This window comes from Podarcis bocagei (assembly GCF_964188305.1).
Source record: "Podarcis bocagei genome assembly, chromosome: 13".
Lineage (NCBI taxonomy): Eukaryota > Metazoa > Chordata > Lepidosauria > Squamata > Lacertidae > Podarcis > Podarcis bocagei.
In genome coordinates this window covers 27,621,728-27,642,163 of record NC_138138.1, presented here as the reverse complement: position 1 = coordinate 27,642,163, position 20,436 = coordinate 27,621,728, and the positions used below count along the sequence as shown (strand labels likewise).

General features: G+C 45.2%; 1 protein-coding gene across 10 annotated transcripts in view; it reads right to left on the bottom strand.

Annotated features, from left to right (window-relative positions):
• MED24 (mediator complex subunit 24) overlaps nucleotides 1-20,436 on the bottom strand; it is a 51,039-nt gene that overhangs the window by 16,461 nt on the left and 14,142 nt on the right. For 7 of the 10 annotated variants that reach the window (XR_014001797.1, XM_081168642.1, XM_081168645.1 and 4 more), the window contains 12 exons: nucleotides 18,155-18,378; nucleotides 17,477-17,588; nucleotides 17,216-17,366; nucleotides 15,380-15,493; nucleotides 12,614-12,661; nucleotides 11,273-11,355; nucleotides 8,801-8,887; nucleotides 7,901-7,933; nucleotides 6,587-6,698; nucleotides 4,621-4,763; nucleotides 1,727-1,764; nucleotides 11-93 (listed from right to left, as the gene is read on the bottom strand). Coding sequence is in view for 9 of the 10 variants with exons in the window: in XM_081168642.1 (XP_081024768.1) it covers nucleotides 11-93; nucleotides 1,727-1,764; nucleotides 4,621-4,763; nucleotides 6,587-6,698; nucleotides 7,901-7,933; nucleotides 8,801-8,887; nucleotides 11,273-11,355; nucleotides 12,614-12,661; nucleotides 15,380-15,493; nucleotides 17,216-17,366; nucleotides 17,477-17,588; nucleotides 18,155-18,378 (1,228 nt within the window). In the remaining variant the exon portion in view is untranslated. The remainder of the gene's footprint in view (nucleotides 1-10; nucleotides 94-1,726; nucleotides 1,765-4,620; nucleotides 4,764-6,586; nucleotides 6,699-7,900; nucleotides 7,934-8,800; nucleotides 8,888-11,272; nucleotides 11,356-12,613; nucleotides 12,662-15,379; nucleotides 15,494-17,215; nucleotides 17,367-17,476; nucleotides 17,589-18,154; nucleotides 18,379-20,436) is intronic. The other 3 variants (XM_081168648.1, XM_081168649.1, XM_081168650.1) reach the window with 1 other exon arrangement.

Genomic DNA, 20,436 nt, shown 5'->3' with positions numbered 1-20,436 from the left:
AAGACCCTACCTCAGAGCCGTAGGTCTGGGCGACATGGCATAGCATGAGGAAGGAAATGTCGAAGAGAAGCGCTCTGACTGATGCTGCTTTGGCTAGAGAAGTGGGAGGAAACCCACAACGATAAGTTCACACAACAACAACAACAACAACAACAACAACAACAACAACAACAACAACAACAACAACAACAACAGATATATCAGTAATTTATTATGACCATTAACGACATCTGGTGCATAAGAAGTGCTCTGCAACTACATTCTCGTTCGTTGTACTGGCACAAGAGGAGTTCTCACGCTCTGTGTTTTTTGGTTTCTTTCCATTCCTGAGTCCTTACGTCCCACACTGATCACTGACAGCCTCTGATGGGGCGCTTCTGGCAGTCCCTCATCCCATATGCCTTCTGCGCCTTTAGCCTGGGGCTGGCCCTGCCCTGTGGAACTCCTTGCCAAGAGAAGTCCGGCAGGGCTTGACCCTGCTTTCTTTTAGACATCTTTTGAAAACAGTGTTGTTGACTGGGCTTTTGGTACATGCATCTTTCTTCTCTGCCTTTCCTCCAAATATGCATATATAAATGACCCCCCCAAAAAAAACCCCTATTTATTTAAAAAGGACCCCCTGGAGGGTTAAGTCCAGTCAAATTCGACTATGGGTTTGTGGTGCTCATCTCGCTTTCAGGCCGAGGGAGCCAGCGTTTGTCCACAGACAGCTTTACGGGTCATGTGGCCAGCATGACTAAAATGCTTCTGGCGCAATGGAACACCGTGATGGAAACCAGAGCACATGGAAATGCCGTTTACCTTCCCACCGCAGCGGTACCTATTTATCTACTTGCACAGGTGTGCTTTCGAACTGCTAGGTTCGCAGGAGCTGGGACAGAGCAACAAGAACTCACCCTGTCACAGGGATTCGAACCGCCAACCTTCTGATCGGCAAGCCCAAGAGGCTCAGTGGTTTAGACCACAGCGCCACCTGCATCCCTATCTATTTACTGGCCTTCTAGTAATCATAGAAAGCAGCAGGAACAGAGCAATGGACATCCCTAATGAAAATCGGACTCCGGCCCCTCTTTCCAGCTCCTAACTTTTTATTAAACCCTTTTGAGGGTGTGACCAAGCTTAACAGTTTCAAAGCATTCCAAACATCTTGAAAAACGAACAAGGAGGAAACAAAAACTGCCAATGGCTAAAGAGAGCTCCCTTTCCCATCAGTCCAGTGGAAGGTCAGAGGGTCTTTTGTGCATTTAATCACATGCAAAACGCATTCAGAATCCTTATCTTGGGTTAAGTGGGATTCACACACATCACTCCATCCAAAGGACTTGAGCTGTATGGACGCTCAGAGGACTGTGGGGAGGAAAGGAAGGGGAGAGGAGAGGGAGGGCAAGCTCACAGCTGCAAGTTAACCCTTCCCCTCCCAGGGCCGAGGTCCCCCACCAAGCAGCACAAAGTGACTATTCTCAGGGGTGGTGGGGAAACGGGAGGATGCACGTGGTAGCCCAAAAGACAAAGAGACCCCAGTCATAACTTGAATGCCCCCCTTGTTGCATCAGGAATGCTGCGCTGGCACTGCCTACGCTGCCAGGCACCATGGCTCACTTTCAACTCTTCCCCACCCCCTCCAGACTTTTCAGTTGACACGCAAAAAAATCTAGAGCCTCAGGAAGGAGCTGCAGTAACATCAGACTGAAAAGAAAAGAAATAAAGCAAGACAACAGGGACTTACAGCCTTCTCCGCTGATGTGCTTGGTAAGTTCATTAAGCCTAAAATGAAAGGTGAAGGAACAGAAAAGGGGAAAAAATGAGCTAGGGCTGCATTTATTTTGTAAGGGACCAAACCAAGTATCATAACTGCCCCCACATATTTATTTTTTTGCTTTCTAAAATGTTGATCACCTTGCTGTGCGAAACACAATGCGAACTTAAAAAGTAGGTCGCAATCATTCCCATTCTACAGATGATAAAAAGAACCAAGACAGCAACTTGGCAAGACTAAATGCACATCTCAAGTGGGACTTGAATTTGGGTGCTGCCCCATCCTTTCTTCTTTGTACCAATCAAATCAAGGTGAAACCTTCTTAGCCATTCCCCGCCTCCATTCTTCTCCTCTTTGGCTGTGCACACACTATACATTTAATTCACATTTCTTCTCACAAAGAATCCTGGGAACTAAAGTTTGTAAAGGGTGCTGGGAATTGTAGCTCTGCTGTGGGTAAGCTACAGTGCCCATATTTTTTTTGGGGGGGGGGGCTTGCTTTAGATATGCTCGGAAAATATACAGTATGGATGCAGCCTTAGCCTGCCTTTACTCTTTTGGAAAAGATTCAGGCCTTTCCCACCCAGATGTGGCTCATCTAGCAAGCCAAGTTCCCATAATGCAAACATTTTGACATTCTGGCAGGGCTTTTTTTCTAGATAGAAGAGGAGGAGCACCCAAGCTGTTGAGCTTCTGTTAGGGGTGGGATCGCCTAAGAAAGCTTCTCTTCTTTGCCCCACCACCGGAGCCTTATGCCACCACCCTCTGCCGCACAGATGTGCCGCCCACAGCCTCTGCCACACACCACCATACTGCAGTGCTAGAGCTGCCGGAACACGCCACATAGGTGACAGAACCCACCAACTCAGACACACTTAGTTCCGGTGAGTTCTGGCTGAAAGAAAGCCCTGCTTTTTGGTATGACACAGCCTTTCGCTTTCAACCTCACATAGGATGCCAAATTACATACTCGGTATCATATTCCACACTTGTGTGGACTACACATAGCCACAGCGCTAGAGCTCGCACGCTTGCAGCTTATACGTGGAGGAGTGGAGTAGATTTATTCAAACAGGAGTCTTGTGACAGAAATCTACCATCACATGGCTCGAAAGATAGTCCAGCCCCACCTCCCACTCCCGGTTCCCCCTCCTGGCAGCAACATCAAAAACAAATCTGTCTTTACCCTGCAGGAGAATTGTTTGCTTCTAATAACGGGTGGGAGAAGACCCCCACCCCCACCCCACAATCTTGCTTGATTTGTTCAAGTACAGAAAGGCCCGAGTGTGCTTGTAAGATAGCCACTTGTGGGAGGTTTAACAGCCTCGTGAGCGGCTACCTAATAGCCCCTTCAGCTAAGACCCAAATGGGTTCAGAAAAAAATGCAGCAGCCGTACATGGAATTGGGGATGGGCTGTGGAATAAAAGAAGAGGAATGGAGACAGGGAGTTGATCTCTTGTCATTGGCAGGAATTCAGTAAAGCAAAACAGCCTTACAGCTAAAATACATATAGCTCCTGTGTTCTGATAGGATAGATTGGCTTACGGGCTTGAAGGCTTAGATCCAAGGCCAGTGCTAAACATTAGGGAAGCCACCTGGCTGCCATTGAAAGCAGCAGATCTGTATTGGGCCGCCCCAACAACACCTAAGTCACCATGTCAACATGTATTTCCAGTTTCCCAACTCCCAGGGCAGAGGAACACAATATGCAGTGATGTCATGTCATGATTGGTGTTTCACAAGATGTCTGGGGAGAGAAACGTTAATGGGAACTGCTGATCTGACACTGTTCACGCTGCTCTTGCTGTGGGATAGGTCAGCCTACCATGCTACCAAGGCTTCGGCCACCACCTCAGTTTCCCATCTATGTGAAATCTAAGAACCCGTCTCATTGTTTCTACAGGGGGAGGTTAAGTTGTTAACAGCTGGGGGCGCTTTACTCCAACACCTTGTGCAATAGTTCCCCCACTGAACTGTGCCTGGAAGTGCTGATGCGGATCTAAAAACAGCCTGAATCCTATGGAGACAGAAGCCAGGTGGGGTACAGCTTCCAACACACTCAACCTCTCCCAAGTTCAGGACTGGAAGTGCAAGGCTGGGTGAGACTATAGCCTTGGAGCATATTGTTTATCTGTTCTGTTCTATTTTCTTTTGCTACTTTTATTTTTACTATTTTACTTCACATTATTTTTACCTCCCCCCCCCCAAATAATTCTTATTAGTTTTCAATTACAATAATCCAATGGTAGCCTCATTATAACAATGCCAAATCACAGTACAATTACTAATCCCAATCATTCAAATGTCAAATTATAAAATTTGGGTGGCCTCCTACATGTGCTAGAACTAATGGTTTGATGATTTACTTTTCTGCGTTCCAAAATCTTATTCATCTCAATTACATTCCATCCAAAATAACAATCCGTTATACAACAACTGTAATATTAACAACATCCGCTCATCTTAACACATTAAATGATTTATAAATCTATAGGTGAAGCATTCAAACTATATCCTTATTCCTCCTGTGTGTGACAATTATTCTGTTGGTGGTGTTCCTTCCCGTCCACTTATGTCTATCTTTTCCCAGCCATTGCTGCTCCCCATCATGCCTTGGACAGAGCTAATACCCCATTGCTTATTTTTACTATTTTACTTTATTTTATTATTTTTATTTTACTATTAATAAAGACTTTTTTTTTTAATTGGCCAGTTGTGTGTGCTCCAGCTCTAACGAACAGCAGAAGTTCAACCGAGCTGTGGGTGGGTGTTTTAGCACTTGCACGCTCTGTGACCGTAGTGACAGCCTCCAGCTCCCCAACTTGAAAGGAGGCAGTGGCCAATCATATCCAGACCCACTCACTTGATAAATTTCCGGGCAAAGACTTTCAGCTTCCCTGTAGCTGCTGCAGCTGCCAACAACAGATCCAAGCTCTTCCCAGACAGCATATGTCCCAAGACGCCCAGCAGCCCTTCTGGGGTTTTCGAGTGATCTGAATCCATTGTCTGGAGTAGCAGAGAAATAAAGAAAGAAAGTAATTGAGTCGACGAAGGTTCCCGATTGGTAGCCGGCAGGGAACAAACTACAGAGAATTGTGTAAAGAGAAATCAGTTCTTAGCAACTTAACTACATGCCCGTGGGTATTCATCACCATTTCACAGAATTCAAATTGTAAAACAAAAAAATGCAATATGAGAAATAAAAATACAATTAAAAATCAAGATGAATGCGGACATGCCGTGGTCCAGCTGAATGAAGACAGCAGACCACTGGTGGTCCGCAGATCACAGCTTGGGAATCCCTGAACTAAAGAAAGGCGAAAATTTATCGATTGCTAAAAGGAATGTGAAGGCTTTGTCCAATATTAGAAAGAGAATTAACACAGAAATGTCTCCGGTTCCGTTCTTTTAAAAAGAAAAAATATGACTAAGTCACAATCAATCAACACACATTAACAAAGCACCAACTAAGAGGGGGGAAACACAGAATGCGTAACTTACCATAGATTGTCTTGATTGTCTTTACAAGCAGTATCAAGACACACAAGAAGGTAACAAGATACATAGAGAAGTCTTCAGAGAATTAACAGATATATCTGGATTGCATTTCCAAGTCTAGTTCTTAGATGTCTTTCCAGTGGCATTTGTATACTTCAGATGAGGGTCTACCCATTGTTTCTTTGGTTACACATTCAATAAAGGTTTGTCAGGCCTTGTAAAAATGTGCTTGGCTGTACTTAACCTTCAGAGTAGCAAAACTGGTAGTTGTTTCTCCAATAAACCATACTTTCAGATACCTTATGTCTAGGATCACAATATTTGCTAACTTGGTAAATGTTGGTGTGCCACCCCCAATTCCTGTGTCACTCTTTGTCCCAGAGGGCAAAGCCACCACAGATTTATGTGTGACAGCCCAATGGGTGTGACATAACAGCAGAATAGTGTGTGTTTTACTGTGTTCTCTCTAATACAAGCACAGACAAACTACTCATGTGGCTTCTTGTGCCATCAGCTGACCACTGTCCCAAGATATTTTGTACCCTGTCCCTTTCCCCAAAATGCCTTGAATCATTTGATACACTTTGATATGCAAGGCGTAGGTTCAAATCCCCAGTTGTGAAGCTCTGCTATCAGCCAGAGACAAGACACCTTCTTTCAACCTAATTTACAGTGCTATTCAAACCATGTCTACTTGGATGCAACTCAGTGGGCTTCACTTCCAGGTAAGTGGGGTTGTTCAGTTTGTAGCCTTAATCTCATAACAGCTCTGAGATGAAACATTGTTCTGAGCAACTTCAAGGGAAGATAGCCAAACATAATCATTTCAAAACACAACTACTGTGCATGTCCACACAGAGGTTAAGGCCCACCGAGTTCAGTAGGAGTGTGTCTAGGCCAGGGGCCAGCAACCTTTTTCAGCCGTGGGCCAGTCCACCATCCCTCAGACCTTGTGGTGGGCCGGACTTTATTTTTTTTTGGGGGGGGGGGGATGAACAAATTCCAATGCCCCGCAAATAACCCAGAGATGCATTTTAAATAAAAGCACACATTCTACTCATGTAAAAACACCAGGCAAGTCCTACAAATAACCCAGAGATGCATTTTAAATAAAAGGACACATTCTACTCTTGTAAGAACACACTGATTCCTGGACCATCCACAGGCCGGATTGAGAAGGTGATTGGGCCGCATCCGGCCCACGGGCCTTAGGTTGCCTACCCCTGGTCTAGGCTTCAGTAGCACCAAAGACTACTACAGCAGCAGTACTAAAAATAATAAAGGTATTCCAGTTTCTGTGTTCAAGATTCCATCACAAGGTTAGTGCCTACTTTCAGGATGTTGGTGACGGTGGGCTCCGCTCGCAGGATGAGGCCTGGGTTGGGTTGAATGTTAGCATTCTCAGGAGACTTTAAACGTGGCGCATGTTCCCGATCAGCGGTCCTGGGTGAGGTCAGAAGAAAAATACCCAAAGTTGAAATAAGAGGGTAAAGAGCTCTTTAATGAAAGTGGTATGCTCTGCTATACGGGCCACCCCACCAGTACAAAATTCACATATCTATAAGCTTCTGATGAAAATTCAGGGCAATGAACTTTTAATTTCTGAGAGTTTGACTCAGGTTAACTTGCATATTTAACCTGTGGGTTCTCAGAAACAAGACTTCCTAGTCTCCGTGGGCTCAATGCAGATGACAAACTGACTGAGTGGTAAAGTTTTCTACCATGGTTTTGCTTTGTCTATACCCTTTAACCCTTTCGAAGCTTTTGGACTCCAACTTCTATCAGGTTCAGCCAGCGTGGCCAACGGTCAGGGGGTGATGTAAATGGTTGTCCAACATCTGGAGAACCATAGGTATCCCATCCCCAGTCTGTATTTAGGAAAATGTGGTGGGATTCCCCCATCCACTTGTGGCTCATTCTCATGTGTGCTAAAGTTTGAAGACTGTATCATGTGGCTAGGCTCCCCCACATTTACAGCTTATTTATTTGAAACATTTTTGTTTTAAAAAAGTAAAGGTAAAGGGACCCCTGACCATTAGGTCCAGTCGTGACCGACTCTGGGGTTGCGGCGCTCATCTCGCTATGTCGGCGACAGGACAGTCCCTGTCTCCAGGCTTACAATCTGAAAAGGACATGGCAGAAAAGGAAATGCAACTGAGAGGGTGGTGGAGGAGTTGGGTGGGGAAGCAAACTCGGGAACTATTATTTCTTAGCTACAGAATTCTTGCAATGACAAGCTAGAATAGAAGGATTTCAAGGAGAGGGGGAGCAAAAAGTTCTGGGGCTTTTGGAAGAACAGATGAAGAAGGCCTGCAGTCCCAACTTAATAAACTGGTCATCTGTATTAGTAATCTGTGACAGGCAAATATGACCTGGAGTAAGGAAGACAGCCCCTGAGTTACAGCATTTCACAGCTACTGCTGTCTTTCAAAGCAAGATTTTTGTCTCCCCTGCTTTTTTACCATAGGTTTTTTTTTTTAAGAGTTCAGATATCAATTCCAAGTGCTGTTTATCATTTAAACATGCTGAAATATCTACAGCCTCTGATAGGTTGTTTTTTAAATTTTTTAAAAAATTATTAACTTAAGTTTAGTGTATTTTGTCGAGGAGCAACCTTTTAATATGCAAACAGAACTCCTACTCACAAGCTGTTTGTGGCTGGATACCCTGAGCAGAAACTGAAAGAAAATGGAAGGAAAAGTCTACGTACATCCTTGCCCAATCCATATTAATAAAACAAGACTAAATCAGCACTGGACAGCTTACTACAGTGTGTCTGAGGGTTTATTTGCTAAGGCATCAGTTTGTGCTATGATGAGAGGTGGGTGGGAGGGAGAGAGAATACAATTCCCCCACCACCACCAACCAGTTTAAAAGGTGTGAAATTAAGCACAGCAGATGCTTCGCAGGCTTAAAAAGCAATGCATTTAATGACTTTGCCAGCTTAAAACCAAATGCAATCTTTTTTAAAAAATAAAAAGCTGTATTTTTTCCCCCTTAAGAGAAAGAAAATTTGAAAGACAGGGCGAGAAGTTTCACTGGCCTCTTTGAAACAACATCGCTATTATCAGTATGAATAAACCCTTAAGATTGTGGGAATATATTAACCATCCACTTCCCTAAAGAAAGAACTAGCGACAAAACACTGCCGCAAGGCACAGAGGGCGATGTCTTCCCTCCACTGCAGCAAAGTCAGTGAATGAAGCTGAAGCCACAGCAGCCACAGATTAAAACACAGCCTGCCACAGTCACTTGTGTACACTTGCACTTTTAAGCTTACATTTAAGAAATGGGCAAGCTTCCTTGCATTTACCACTTGATAAGTTGATCGCATGCATTCGCCCATGGTTTTAGAGAAGCTGAGAATAATGCACGGCTGCTGGGGGAACGTCTTCAAGATGGTTGTCAGGCAGCCAAGAACTTCCTTTCCTCTTCCCCACAAGTTAAGGGGCAGAAGCTCAAGAAATGTTGAAGCAACCACTATTTGCGCCTTTGCCCCTGCACCTAGCCTATAGCCCCTTTTGTGCAAAGCTAGATAAGCCTACCGTTTGGCTATGAGGTTGTTCATGTTGGCTTCGGAGAGCAGACCCTGCTTGCCACATTCTTGAAAGAGAAGGCTCGTGCAGTCACAGCTGGAAGAACAACCACCAAAAGAGGAAAAAAATGTATGAACAAACATGGTCCATAATGGAGACAGACTGTTCTCTCGCTGGACCTTTTGGGCAAGGACACTAGATGGCACAAGGTGAGTTAAGGAAGAGATGGTGGGAATACAAGTAATGGTGAAAGAATATAACTGGGAGGCACAGAAAGAATCCCATTAAAATGCCTCTCTTTGATCGGGTATAACGTCCTTGCATTTCAGCTGTCATAAAATTTGCAGAGTTTTTACTGAGCGCCATTTTTGACGTTGAAAATATAATAACAATTGGGGAAAGGATGAATACAAAGGATACCAGGATTCAACCTTCTAGTATTCTCAGTGTTAAGGAAAGGACAAACCTTGAGTGGAAGCAACCGCTGCTGAAAGGCTCAAAAGGTCAAAAAGGATATGTGTGGTTTCAGTGACCGACACCTGCATGCTCTAAATTTCGCTTTGGGCCCAGTCAGGAAATTGCTCAACCTGTCCTGAAGGGGGTTGTGCTCCCCACTCAAGGATTGGTTAGCATTTTGAGAATGGCCACAGATACAGCTTTGTCTCTAGAGGCCTAAGTGGCCCACTGCAGTCTGTTTTGCATTTCTATCTGTGCTACTCCCAAGTTTTGCTTTCATGGGGAATATGTCATTTTAGCCACATAAACACCTTCCGGGTAGAGACAGAAGCTTGCTCAATGCTGCCCAGCCAGCTTCCTAGTTGAGGAGCAGGGAAATGAACCCTGGTCTCCTCCATCCAAGCTCAATGCTCTTCCCATTACTACACAGCTACCTACAAGACCAACCAAATTGGTTGGCTCAATTCTGTAAACAAAGCACATTTGCATGTGTACACTCACTTCCTTTGCATAACCTATTGAGTTGATTACTGAACGTTTCTGAGTCACTATCCACCCATTTTCAAGGCTACTTTAAAGGCATGCCACCTCAAAAAAAACCCCAAAACCCACCAGAAACCTAAAACAAACATATGGATTCTCAAGGTGCTGAATTATGCAATTCTGCACTTGCAAGTTGAGACCACAGGAGTGCAGAATGAACAGAATCCAGGAGTTGCTCATTGTACCCTACAGCTCATAGGCAGGCAATTTATCATGTATCATGCACAGAGCACATCCAGCCCTGGCTGAAGGATTAAGCGTTAAGAAAGAACCACCTCAAGTTTGTGCTTATGTTTCCATAACAGAACAAAGCGTTCAAGAGCTGGGCACAAGAAAATTGGACCAAACTGATTCAAAATACTACTTTATGCAAGAGCGACACCGACTGCTTCACACATTGGGGAGTCTGGGTCTTAATCTATCATGCAGAACAAACAGTTCTAATTGCGACATCAGCAGCAAACTTATGCATGGCGAATTCTGTTTACAAGGCTGTCCGCTTTCCCTGGCCCTTCCCCCAGTTCTAATCTCCTGTTATATCCCACCCAGCAGGGGAAAAACAGGGAATTTTCCTTGAAAAATTCCCATTTCAGATTAAACTGTGCTAGCTTCTAGTTTTCTGTTGTCAGGGCTATTGTTCTGTATTTTGTATATCTGTGTTTCCAACACTCTCTTTCAATGCTTTGAATGCTTGGTGTAAGCCGCTTTGGACACAGCGGCATGTAAGTAAACGCAGTCAACCAATCAACATCTGGAATGTTACTGTGTTAAGAAAACAGGGAGTAGGTTTGAGCAGTGAAGAAGAGGCCCAGTCCTCCCACAGGCCCCTTCTACTAACCAAACCAATTTCTGTGACTGGTGACCACTTCAGAGAGCTTCTACCAGGTTCCGGTTTGAGTAACAAACACACCTCCCTCACGAGTTGGTCCATTTAACTTCCTCTGGATGACAACCACCTCAGCAATTTCTCCCATTATCTAACCCTGCTCAACTCTGCCGTGTCTATCAGGTTGTTCCAATCTCAACCTTGACCGTTCTCCCACCTTGCGTGCCCCTACTCCAAATAGCAAACTGGTTTTGGCCAAAATATCCCTCCAACCTAGTCTTCAATGCTCATTATTCAACTTGGTTCAATCGGGGGAAATAATGATGTGTTTATGTCCTGTCTCTAGTCACTTGCTGTATTTTTTGTGTTCAATTAAATACATCAAACAACAACAACATTAAATTTAAAAAGCAGCCTTCATCCTGACAGTAACACTAGGGTTGCCAAGCTCTCTAAGAGTTAGACGCTGAGATTCAAGGAGTGGAGCTTTGGAGGACAAAGGATGGTGGCTGGCAGCTAAGAGAGTGGCGTCTCATGGGAGCAGAGACCCTGATAAACATGGGAGTGAAACTGAGAGAAGAACTCCCAGGCCAAGCAGGAAAAGCCCTTGGGCTCTGTCCCCTCTACTTGAAGGGCCACAAAGAAGGGGAACCTACTTGCAGCGTTGGTCGGCCTTGTCCAGAAGGGGCGTCAGCTTCAGGAGGAACTCAAAGGCACAATTCACATCTTCGGTAAAGTCCTGCAATTGCACTATTATTATTAATTTCTTCCTTACATCTAAAGGGTCTGCCAATGCTGTACTGGAATCCCCACCCATAATCCCCTATAAAAACAGGCCAAGGCAGTGCATCCCAATAAGCCCACTGAGAACATTAGCTCCTGGTCATTTCTTTTCGGCAAGTTTCATGCTACAGAATTTGCCATTGAACAAGCTAGAAAAAAAAATCCAGCAAACTTAAAGGGTTGGTTGTTTTGTTTCTCTCCACGCCCCCCTTTTGTGGTATAGAAGCTTGAACCACTTGATTAAGTAAACTGAAGCCCTGCAGACACACTGGTGAAGAATTACTTCTTTTGAACTGCTCTTTGCAAGTGGTACATTGCAGTTGGGAGTTTTATAGAGTAAGGGAGAATATGATAAATGTGTGTGGAACTGATTTTTTGTTCCCCCCCAGATTTCATGTGGCATGGAATTTAGAAAGAAAAAGAAAACTTATGCTGAGGTTTGAAAGGGGAAATCTGAATAGCAGGTGATTTTTTAAATTTGTATTTTTTAAAGGAGGCAGTCTCAAAAGTTAAGCTTTGAGGCTAATTTGTTTTCATCTGCCTCTCTTAAAGACTGCATTAGATTACCTCTATGACTGGGAAGACCGGTCCGAATCCCACTTTAGCCATAAACTCACTCAGTGGCAGAAGAACTACTTTTTAACCAAAAGCTCCATTTAGCCCAGCATTCTGTCTAAGACAGCAGACAGCAGTCAAATGCCTCTGTGAAGTTCACAAAGAGGGTATGATGGAAATGCCTTTCTTCTTTGACCTAAAGCATGATAATCATAGAAATTCTGGCTCTTCATCCTTACCCATCATGGCTGGAGTCACTGATGGGCCTTGTTCTCACTGAAAATCCCATCTTTAACCTAATTGCAAAACTAAAATCATGCTTCTATTTTCCATTTTGCTTCCATTTTTCTTCCCAAATAATTTTTAGCAGTTCTAAACAAATACAGTGGTACCTCGGGTTACAAACTTAATTCGTTTCGGAGGTCCGTTCTTAACCTGAGGTGCGCTTTTGCTAATGGGGCCTCCTGCTGCTGCCATGTCACCACTGCACGATTTCTGTTCTCATCTGGGGGCAAAGTTTGCAACCCAGAGCAACTACTTCCAGGTTAGTGGAGTTTGTAACCCAAAGCGTTTGTAGCCCGAGGTACCACTGTAAATAGAACACTGACGTAGCTGTTGTGGTGATGATGATGATTTGCTTTTCAAAAATCAACCTTTACCTTTTCTCCTTGAGGATATTTTTTCAGTTTTACAAGTACTTGTGGAATCTGAAAAAGAGCAAAGAAAGAATTTAATAAGGGACCTCAAAACTATCGCCCCCGCCCCATCTCCTTGTGAATTTCGCTCCCTGGTTCACACGTTCTGGACTGCCAAAAACTCCTTTGCCTTTTCACTCCCTTCCCCCTTTTCACAGCCCCTCCTCCTCCTCTCCCTAGACCCTGCAAAACAGTTGTTCTTGACTTCCACTCAGTCCCATTGCCCTTTAACAATCCTCTGGCCCTCCAGGTGTTGCTGAACTACAACTCCCATCACCCCCAGCAAGAATGGCCAAGGATGGTTCAGCCATATCACAAGTGTCCAAAGTTTTTCACAGCTGCTTGTAGTCCTCTTTCCCAAAACACCTTCATACCTCTATTCTCCCGTGAACCCTAACTGCACACAGACCCTGTGCAAACTGGCCTTTGCTTTCCTCATAAATGTCAAGCTGTTTTTCAAATTCTTATTACTATTATCTTCACACTCCGATGTTAGAACATTTCATGTTCCATCTACGAACATCCCATGACATGAAACTAGCCTAACTAATGCTCAGAAAAGGTTCGAAGTCAGTCTGGTTGCAGCTTCCGGTCTCCTTATCAACCAAGTCAAAGTCGCAAACTGGCTTAATTACTTCCAGTGACAAATCGGGGGGGGGGTGCTAATATGGTCGAGGGCGCTAAATATTGAATCGGAAGGTTTCAAATCTCAACACGGCTATGAAACCGATTTCTCCCTTGCTTTTGAAGATAAGAAAGCATTTTGCGCATGAAACTGGAAATAAATATTCAAAAAACCAACAAACTCCTAAATGTAGAATTAGGCATGTCTAATCTGATCTTCATGCTATCATATGGCAACAAGCTCCAGAGATTAACTGTTTGCTATTTCTTTTGCTTTCCAGTTTGTTCAGTTTGTGTGTGTGTGTGTGTGTTTGTCTCTTTCATACTTCTTAATTTATTCCTCTTTGCATGGCTGATAAGTTACATGATGTACTTGAGTTGCAATGGAGATTTACTGAGCAGGCAGGGAATGCTAAGTTGCAATTTGCTGGATCTCTTTGGGGGAATCTAGCAGCGTCACGAGTGTGTTTACCAAGAAAGCCAGGGAGAAGGAAGACAGAGCCATCTGGCTTATGTTTACATTGCAAAAAAATTAAATAAATAAAACAAGTATATAGCTAAATGCAGATACTCCTCCAGGCTCTACCAAGGATGACAGCCCAGAAAGAGCATAAGAAGAGATTGGTGAATGGCATCCAAGACCCCGGCTGCCAGTAGATCTGAGAACCTGGATTGATGCAGATGGGGGAAACTATGATTACAAAGGGCAAGAATTATCATGGCAGAGGTTACAGTGTGAGAGTAAAAGTATTTGAACAAGACCCTAGAGGACTTTGGTCTTTCTTCCTTTTCCTTCCTAATCCCTAATGTTGCAGCTGCGTTGTGCCAAGACTGATACAGGGGCAGCCATACTTGATCCTGATCAGCAGCGTGTTTTACCAACCCAGGGTTCCTGAAGCCAGAGGTGAGGACTGGAGTAGAGTTGGCAGAAGTTACTGTTCTGTTGACCAGTCAAAAGCAGAAGGCTGGGCTCCAAAGTGCTCACAAGACTGGCCAATCCAGAGGTCTCGTGCTGCCTGCCAATTGCAGAGGTCGAGGTTGCACACACCTATCCATGCCTTCTATACCTGAAGAGAACTCCGGGCCCAAGCATACACAGCCCCAGGTACTCATTAGGCTGGGTCCCAGCCAGAGTTCAATAAAGGTTTTAAGCAGAGATTGAGAATCTGTAGCTTTCCAGATGTCATTCAGTTACAGTTCCCAATTCCTGACCCGCTGGCCAAACTGACTCAGGCTGTTGGGAGTCTGAGTCCAATGACACCTGAAGGCCACAGGTTTAGATTCCCTGGTTGAGAACCTAGAAAGGAGCACTAGAGTGGTCAGGTTACTGAGACACTCTCCTTCCCCATTTTGCTTAAATAATATTTCTAGACCTTGCAGTTGCAGAAAACAACCACAGCCTTGAACATAAAACTCTCAGTTTCTGCTAAAAGTTTGGAATCAGTGTCCAGATACACGTCTCCAAAGGTGCCCCTATCAAAAAATGAAGCAGGGGACTGCAGGTAGATCCCAAGGATAATTGGGTGGGTGGGTGCAACCAGGTTGGAAAAACAGGAATATCAACCAGATATTTGGGAGAGTCTATCAAGCCTGTGCAATGTCAGAAAATAGAAGCAGAAAGAAGCCTGTTACGGGGGGAGAAAACTGTTTAATTACGGAGAAGCGAGGTAGGTGAGGGATAACGTGAAACCCATTCACTTCACCTAGGTCAGCCACACAGCTCAGGAGGAAACATGGGCTAAGGCAATGTATCAGGAATGCAGGGACTGCTTTATGTCAAGTCAGACTATGTAGGTCCCTCTAGTTCAGTACTGTCTGCACCAACTGGGAGTGACCAACTGTCTCCAGGATTTCAGGCAAGGGATGTTTCCCCAGCCCTCACATGAAGATACCAAAGATTGGACTTTGGGCATGCAACGCATGCGCTCTACCACTGAGTTACTGCCCCCTCTCTTGTACCTGATGCCCTAAAACGACCATGAATTTATCCAACTTCCCATAACCCTTTTGGTCTCTGTTGCTTGGTAAGCTGGGAAACTCAGATGATAAACAAAGGAACTTTACGAAAGGCTGAGCCCCAGCTATTTGGGCCTAAGGGCACCTTACCTTGAGGAATGTGAAGGCTGTCCATTTGAGTTCCTCTGTCCCTTCAGGAGACTCAATCAGCCCCACAAAGCAGGCTTTCCAGATTTCCAGAATGAAAAGTGGGGACGGAATGCGCTAGCAGGGAGAAGAGACACAGGGAGAGAAGGCCTCAGGATCTTCCTCAGGGAACACAGTTTGGTTTCAGAGTGGCACAGTACTGACAAAAAAAAGGCTAGATGCAAGATTTCTAGCACACTCGTTGGACTATCCAGCAGTCCCATTCCACCATCACCCCAACTTCTCACGCAAAGCAGACTTCCCACACTCTGAAGAGTGTTGTGCATCATGATCCTTCAGCCAAGTCCACAAACTGCAGCTGGGCTTGATAACCTGTAATAATTTATCCTAGCCAGCAAGAGTAAGTGCCTAGAAGCACCGACAGTCCCTCTTTCTACAAAGCGAGTGCAGCGCCCCCCCCTTCCTCCTCCCCCACTCACAAATGAATGAGAAGAGCTTAGAGGACAGATGGCATGGCGCCTGTGTACTTCTCTTATTAGAAAGCAGATACGGCCCCCACCTCCCTTGCAAGTATAACATATGCTACTAAATAACAGAGCCTCCCTCTCCCAAAGTCTAGTCCTGGTTTTTCCCAACCCCTGTCTGACAGCTCTTCACAAAAATACTGCCTCCAACTCAGCTCCTCCAAACTCTCTCGACTCAAAATAGCTTCTTACCTGTTCTTTGCACCCATTTCTACACAGATTCATTCATGCCCATACACAGCAAGGTAGGACTCCAATTTCAATACCAGGGGCAAAAGGCCAGTAAATATATCCTTTCCTATCACAGCAACACACACACACAACCACACACAACCACATTTTTCTTTTACTAGGGGCTGCACCCCTGCTCACCTGCACCCCTGCCATTCCTCCCACATTTACCCCCTAGAGCTTCCTTCCCCTTCCCACCCCATACAATTACTAAGCTTGTTTTCCACCTTCCCAAGCCATTTCTGAAGCCACTTCTCTTTTGTATTCTGCAGCCCCACCACGTACCTGTTTTCACCTTTACCCTCATGTCCATTCCTCCCTCCTTTGCTGCAAGCTCCCCTATACACCATCTCTCAGGTAACTTCCTGAGTCTTCCTCCTCCTTCACATTTCAACTACTAAGCACCCTTACGTCCAGTTATGAAGCCACCATCCCCTCCTACACTTCAGAGAGAAAGAGAGAAGCACCACAAGAAAACTTGGGCCTCGGTCATCAGCCTGCTAAGTGAATAACGGCGGGAGAAATTATGCTGAAGCATTCTCTCCAGAGACTAGACGCTCCCAGCCCTCCAGCCAAAAGCACAGAAAGTTTGCTTAAAAAGCTACATCTGCCTTTTTCCTCTTTCCATCCCCAAACTTATAGGGCAAAGCCAGCACTATACAGCCAGTATAGGTCTCCTACTGTCATCTTAACTCTCTTTAATTTTCCATTGTTTTAATTTGTATTTCAAAAGAGAGGTACAACAGATGCCCAGACTAGATAAACAGTTCGCCTCATGGTAAAACTGATCCTGGACAGTACCGTTTCAGAATGCATAGGAGGGACCACAAGACTGAATTCACTGCTATACAAGCACGTTATTCATATAGAAAACTGTGTGCCAGGGGGAAAGGATCTAGTCCAGTCTTCCTACGACATGCTAGCTACCTAAGTGCTGGATGTTCTTCTTTATTCATGGAAGAAAATTCAAATATGCAAGCCCCCAGCTGCTGTCTGAAGTGGAACATTTCTACCATGTGATGGGACTCCAATGGGAGTCACAGACGCAGTGAGACAAAGCATCCTTCCTATGGTCCAGCCATACCTGCATCCTTTTGACCATCATGAGTTGCTCCACCAGCGGCTGCGGCTCTCCAGTCAGGTTCATTGTCCCCTCTAGCAGCACCACGGCATGGATCGTGGGGAAGCCAGTTTTGTTCAGCTGTTCCGTGTGCACAGAGAGCATAGTGGGGATACTGTGTGGAAAATTGGGACAGGGAGGAAGAGGAGGTATTAGAAGTTCGGTTCCGTTTGTGTACAGAGAGGAAAAAGCTCGCTCCTCACAGTGCAGCTGCCATCTGCCCACCTCTTGACAAGGCCAATGCACTCCTCTGCCTGGCTTTGCAACTGGCTGTTGCTGATGTGTCCTAAATTGTCTCCCAGCTTGGAAAGAGATTGTTCGATCGCGCTCCAGGAAGCTAAAAAGGAAAAGCAGCATTTTAAGTTCCAATCAGCTCTTAGCCCTTGGTAATAGATTTTCCCCAGTTCTGCTGCCTTGGGAGATGCTAGGGGTTGACCCCAGGACCTTCTAAGTGAAACCGTTTCCTCAAACTGAAGCTTTTATCGTGACCAGGTAAATTTACTAATGTTTGGGATCACACCTCGAACGCTGAAGATGCTGCTTCCATGTTGAACTTTTTAAAAAGGCAATGGAGACTCTGAAGTTTAAAAACAGGCATCAGAGTATTTCCAAATATTAATCTTTTTGAGGGAAAGCTGTGAAACAGTAGGCTTGCCCAAAAGGGAAGCAGCAGTGCAATCTCCATGTAGGCAAATGAAAAGAAACAAGACCAGTGAATAAAGAAGACTGGGGTGGTGCTACATCAGATCTTGTAAAGGGCCCTTGTGATTTTCGGGGGGGGGGGACGCAGAATCCATACCAAAACTAACTGTAGTTGGCACTGGAATCTTGGATTCAAATCAAGCCCTACAGTTCTCAATGTAAATATTTTGCCTCTCTCCCACAAGACCACCAGCCACTTACGTGTCTCTTCCAACTTGGCTATATGAATCAGGGCCCGGTTCTTGGTGCTGCCCAGGATCTTTGCCAGCCGCTCTAGGCACATCGTGAGCTGGTTCTCAGCAGACCCCTGCTCCAGAGGCTCCTTCATCTTCTCTGTGTAGAAGGCAGCACAGCGCAACATCCAATTGAGGACACTCATCAAGGCACGGCAGAGGCCAATGCATTCTTCTGCCTTGCCATGGCAGCTGAACAAAAAGCAAAAAAGAGAGGGCAAATTCAGTCACATGACTTCGGTGGCCCTAAGAACCTCACTTTGGGACACCTGCATCATTTTCCAGGTCTCATCCCCCCCCCCACTCCAAGCTCCACTCAGATGCGCGTGGGAACTTGGGAGACAACGAAAGAACCTCCAAAAGAAAAGTGTGCCGGGGACCATCCAGTAACGTCTCAGGGGGAGGGGGGGAGGCAGGACAGAGATGGGAGCAGAAAAGACAACTTGAATGTGAACACAACCTGGGAAGGTCTTTTTCTATTTGTGTTCTGCTTTACTGTGCCAAATGACAGAGGCAGGACAAGAAGCCTGAACTAGTAGAAAAACAGTGAATGGCCATCTAAATATCTTTTCATGCCCCCACCTTCATCTTCAACTCCATTCCCATGCCTCACACTCCCTATTTTTGTGCAGTCCCCTTTGCCCTCTGATTTTCACCTTCATTCCCCTTTTTCCTACCCCCTCCTTGCTTTTCTGAACTCTCTCTTGCACACAGATAACCCCCGTTTCCTTGCCTTATCCCCTCTCTCCTTCTGTTTACCCCCAGCTCTGCCATTTCTCCTCATTAAAACTAGTTTGCTTGCTTTTTAAAAAAAGAACAGTCCCTCAGTGTTTCTCCATCCTTGCTTTACTCAAATTTCTGCTGTTGTTTGAGTACAGCAAGAAGGGAGGAACACTGAAAGGGGTTGGAAATTGTTGTTGGAAATTTTCCTCTTCCTCAGCTGCCTCATGCGAGTTTCACAGAAACTGTCAGTGATGTCTGAGCACTCTAGGTGCCCTTACTGAAGAGATACAGTAGCTGCATTCCTGAGAGTCCCAATGGTCTGTCAAGTCTAGGCATATTTACCATGTGAAGATGCTGAATGCAATAGACAAGGGACTGGGTGGTGGCAGATGCATTTATGACATAAGGTGTGTGCCTTCATCCACAGGAAGTAGTGAATAAAAGCTGCAAAGCTGTGTGTGGTTCAGTGAAAAGAAGACCAAGTACATTTTCAGGGACTCTGCGCAGCCTATTAAGAGACTAAACTGCAAACCAGGAAGTTCCTGGTTCAATTCGTATCTTGCAACAGGAACTTGCCAGGGTGCTCAGGCAAGCCATTATCTCAGCTTCAACCCTCCATCTGCAATATAAGCGTAATGACACTCAGGTACCTACCTTACGGGACTATTTTAAGAATCACTGAGATAATATGTACGTAAAGCTATTCACAAGGGATGTGGGTGGTGCTGTGGTCTAAACCACAGAGCCTAGGACTTGCCGATCAGAAGGTCGGCGGTTCGAATCCCCGCGATGGGGTGAGCTCCCGTTGCTCGGTCCCTGCTCCTAGCAGTTTGAAGGCACGTCAAAGTGCAAGTGCAAGATAAATAGGTACCGTTCCGGCGGGAAGGTAAACGGCGTTTCTGTGCGCGGCTCTGGTTTGCCAGAAGCGGCTTAAGTCATGCTGGCCACATGACCCAGAAGCTGTACAATGGCTCCCTCAGCCAATAAAGCGAGATGAGCGCCACAACCCCAGAGTCAGCCATGACTGGACCTAATGGTCAGGGGTCCCTTTACCTTTTAAAAGCTATTCACAATAATGTGACATATTAGAATAGAATAGATATTTATTACGGCCATAGGCCCATACAGATAAAAACAAGACATAAATAACAGCTTGTGCACGTGGGAAAAAACAGCCGCTAAAACATCACTATAACAATAAAATACTGTAAGATGGAATGACATACTGCGCCTTAATTAGCTTGTAGTGCTCCTTGGCAGCGCTTTTGGGTAAGGACAGCGACCAGAAACCTAGCCACTTTCAGGGTCGTATGGGTATCCTTATCCTGCAGGATTTGGGCAAGGTGGAATTTTGGTGGGGTACCCTCTAGCTTCTGTATGATTGATCCCAACAAATTTGCCCGTGGCACATTAAACAAGGGGCAGGTGAACATAATGTGCTGAAGCGACTCCGGCGTCTCCTTATCACATTCGCACATGGCGGAGGCTTGTCCCTTTGAGAATCTATGTCTCAGGACATTGGAGGGA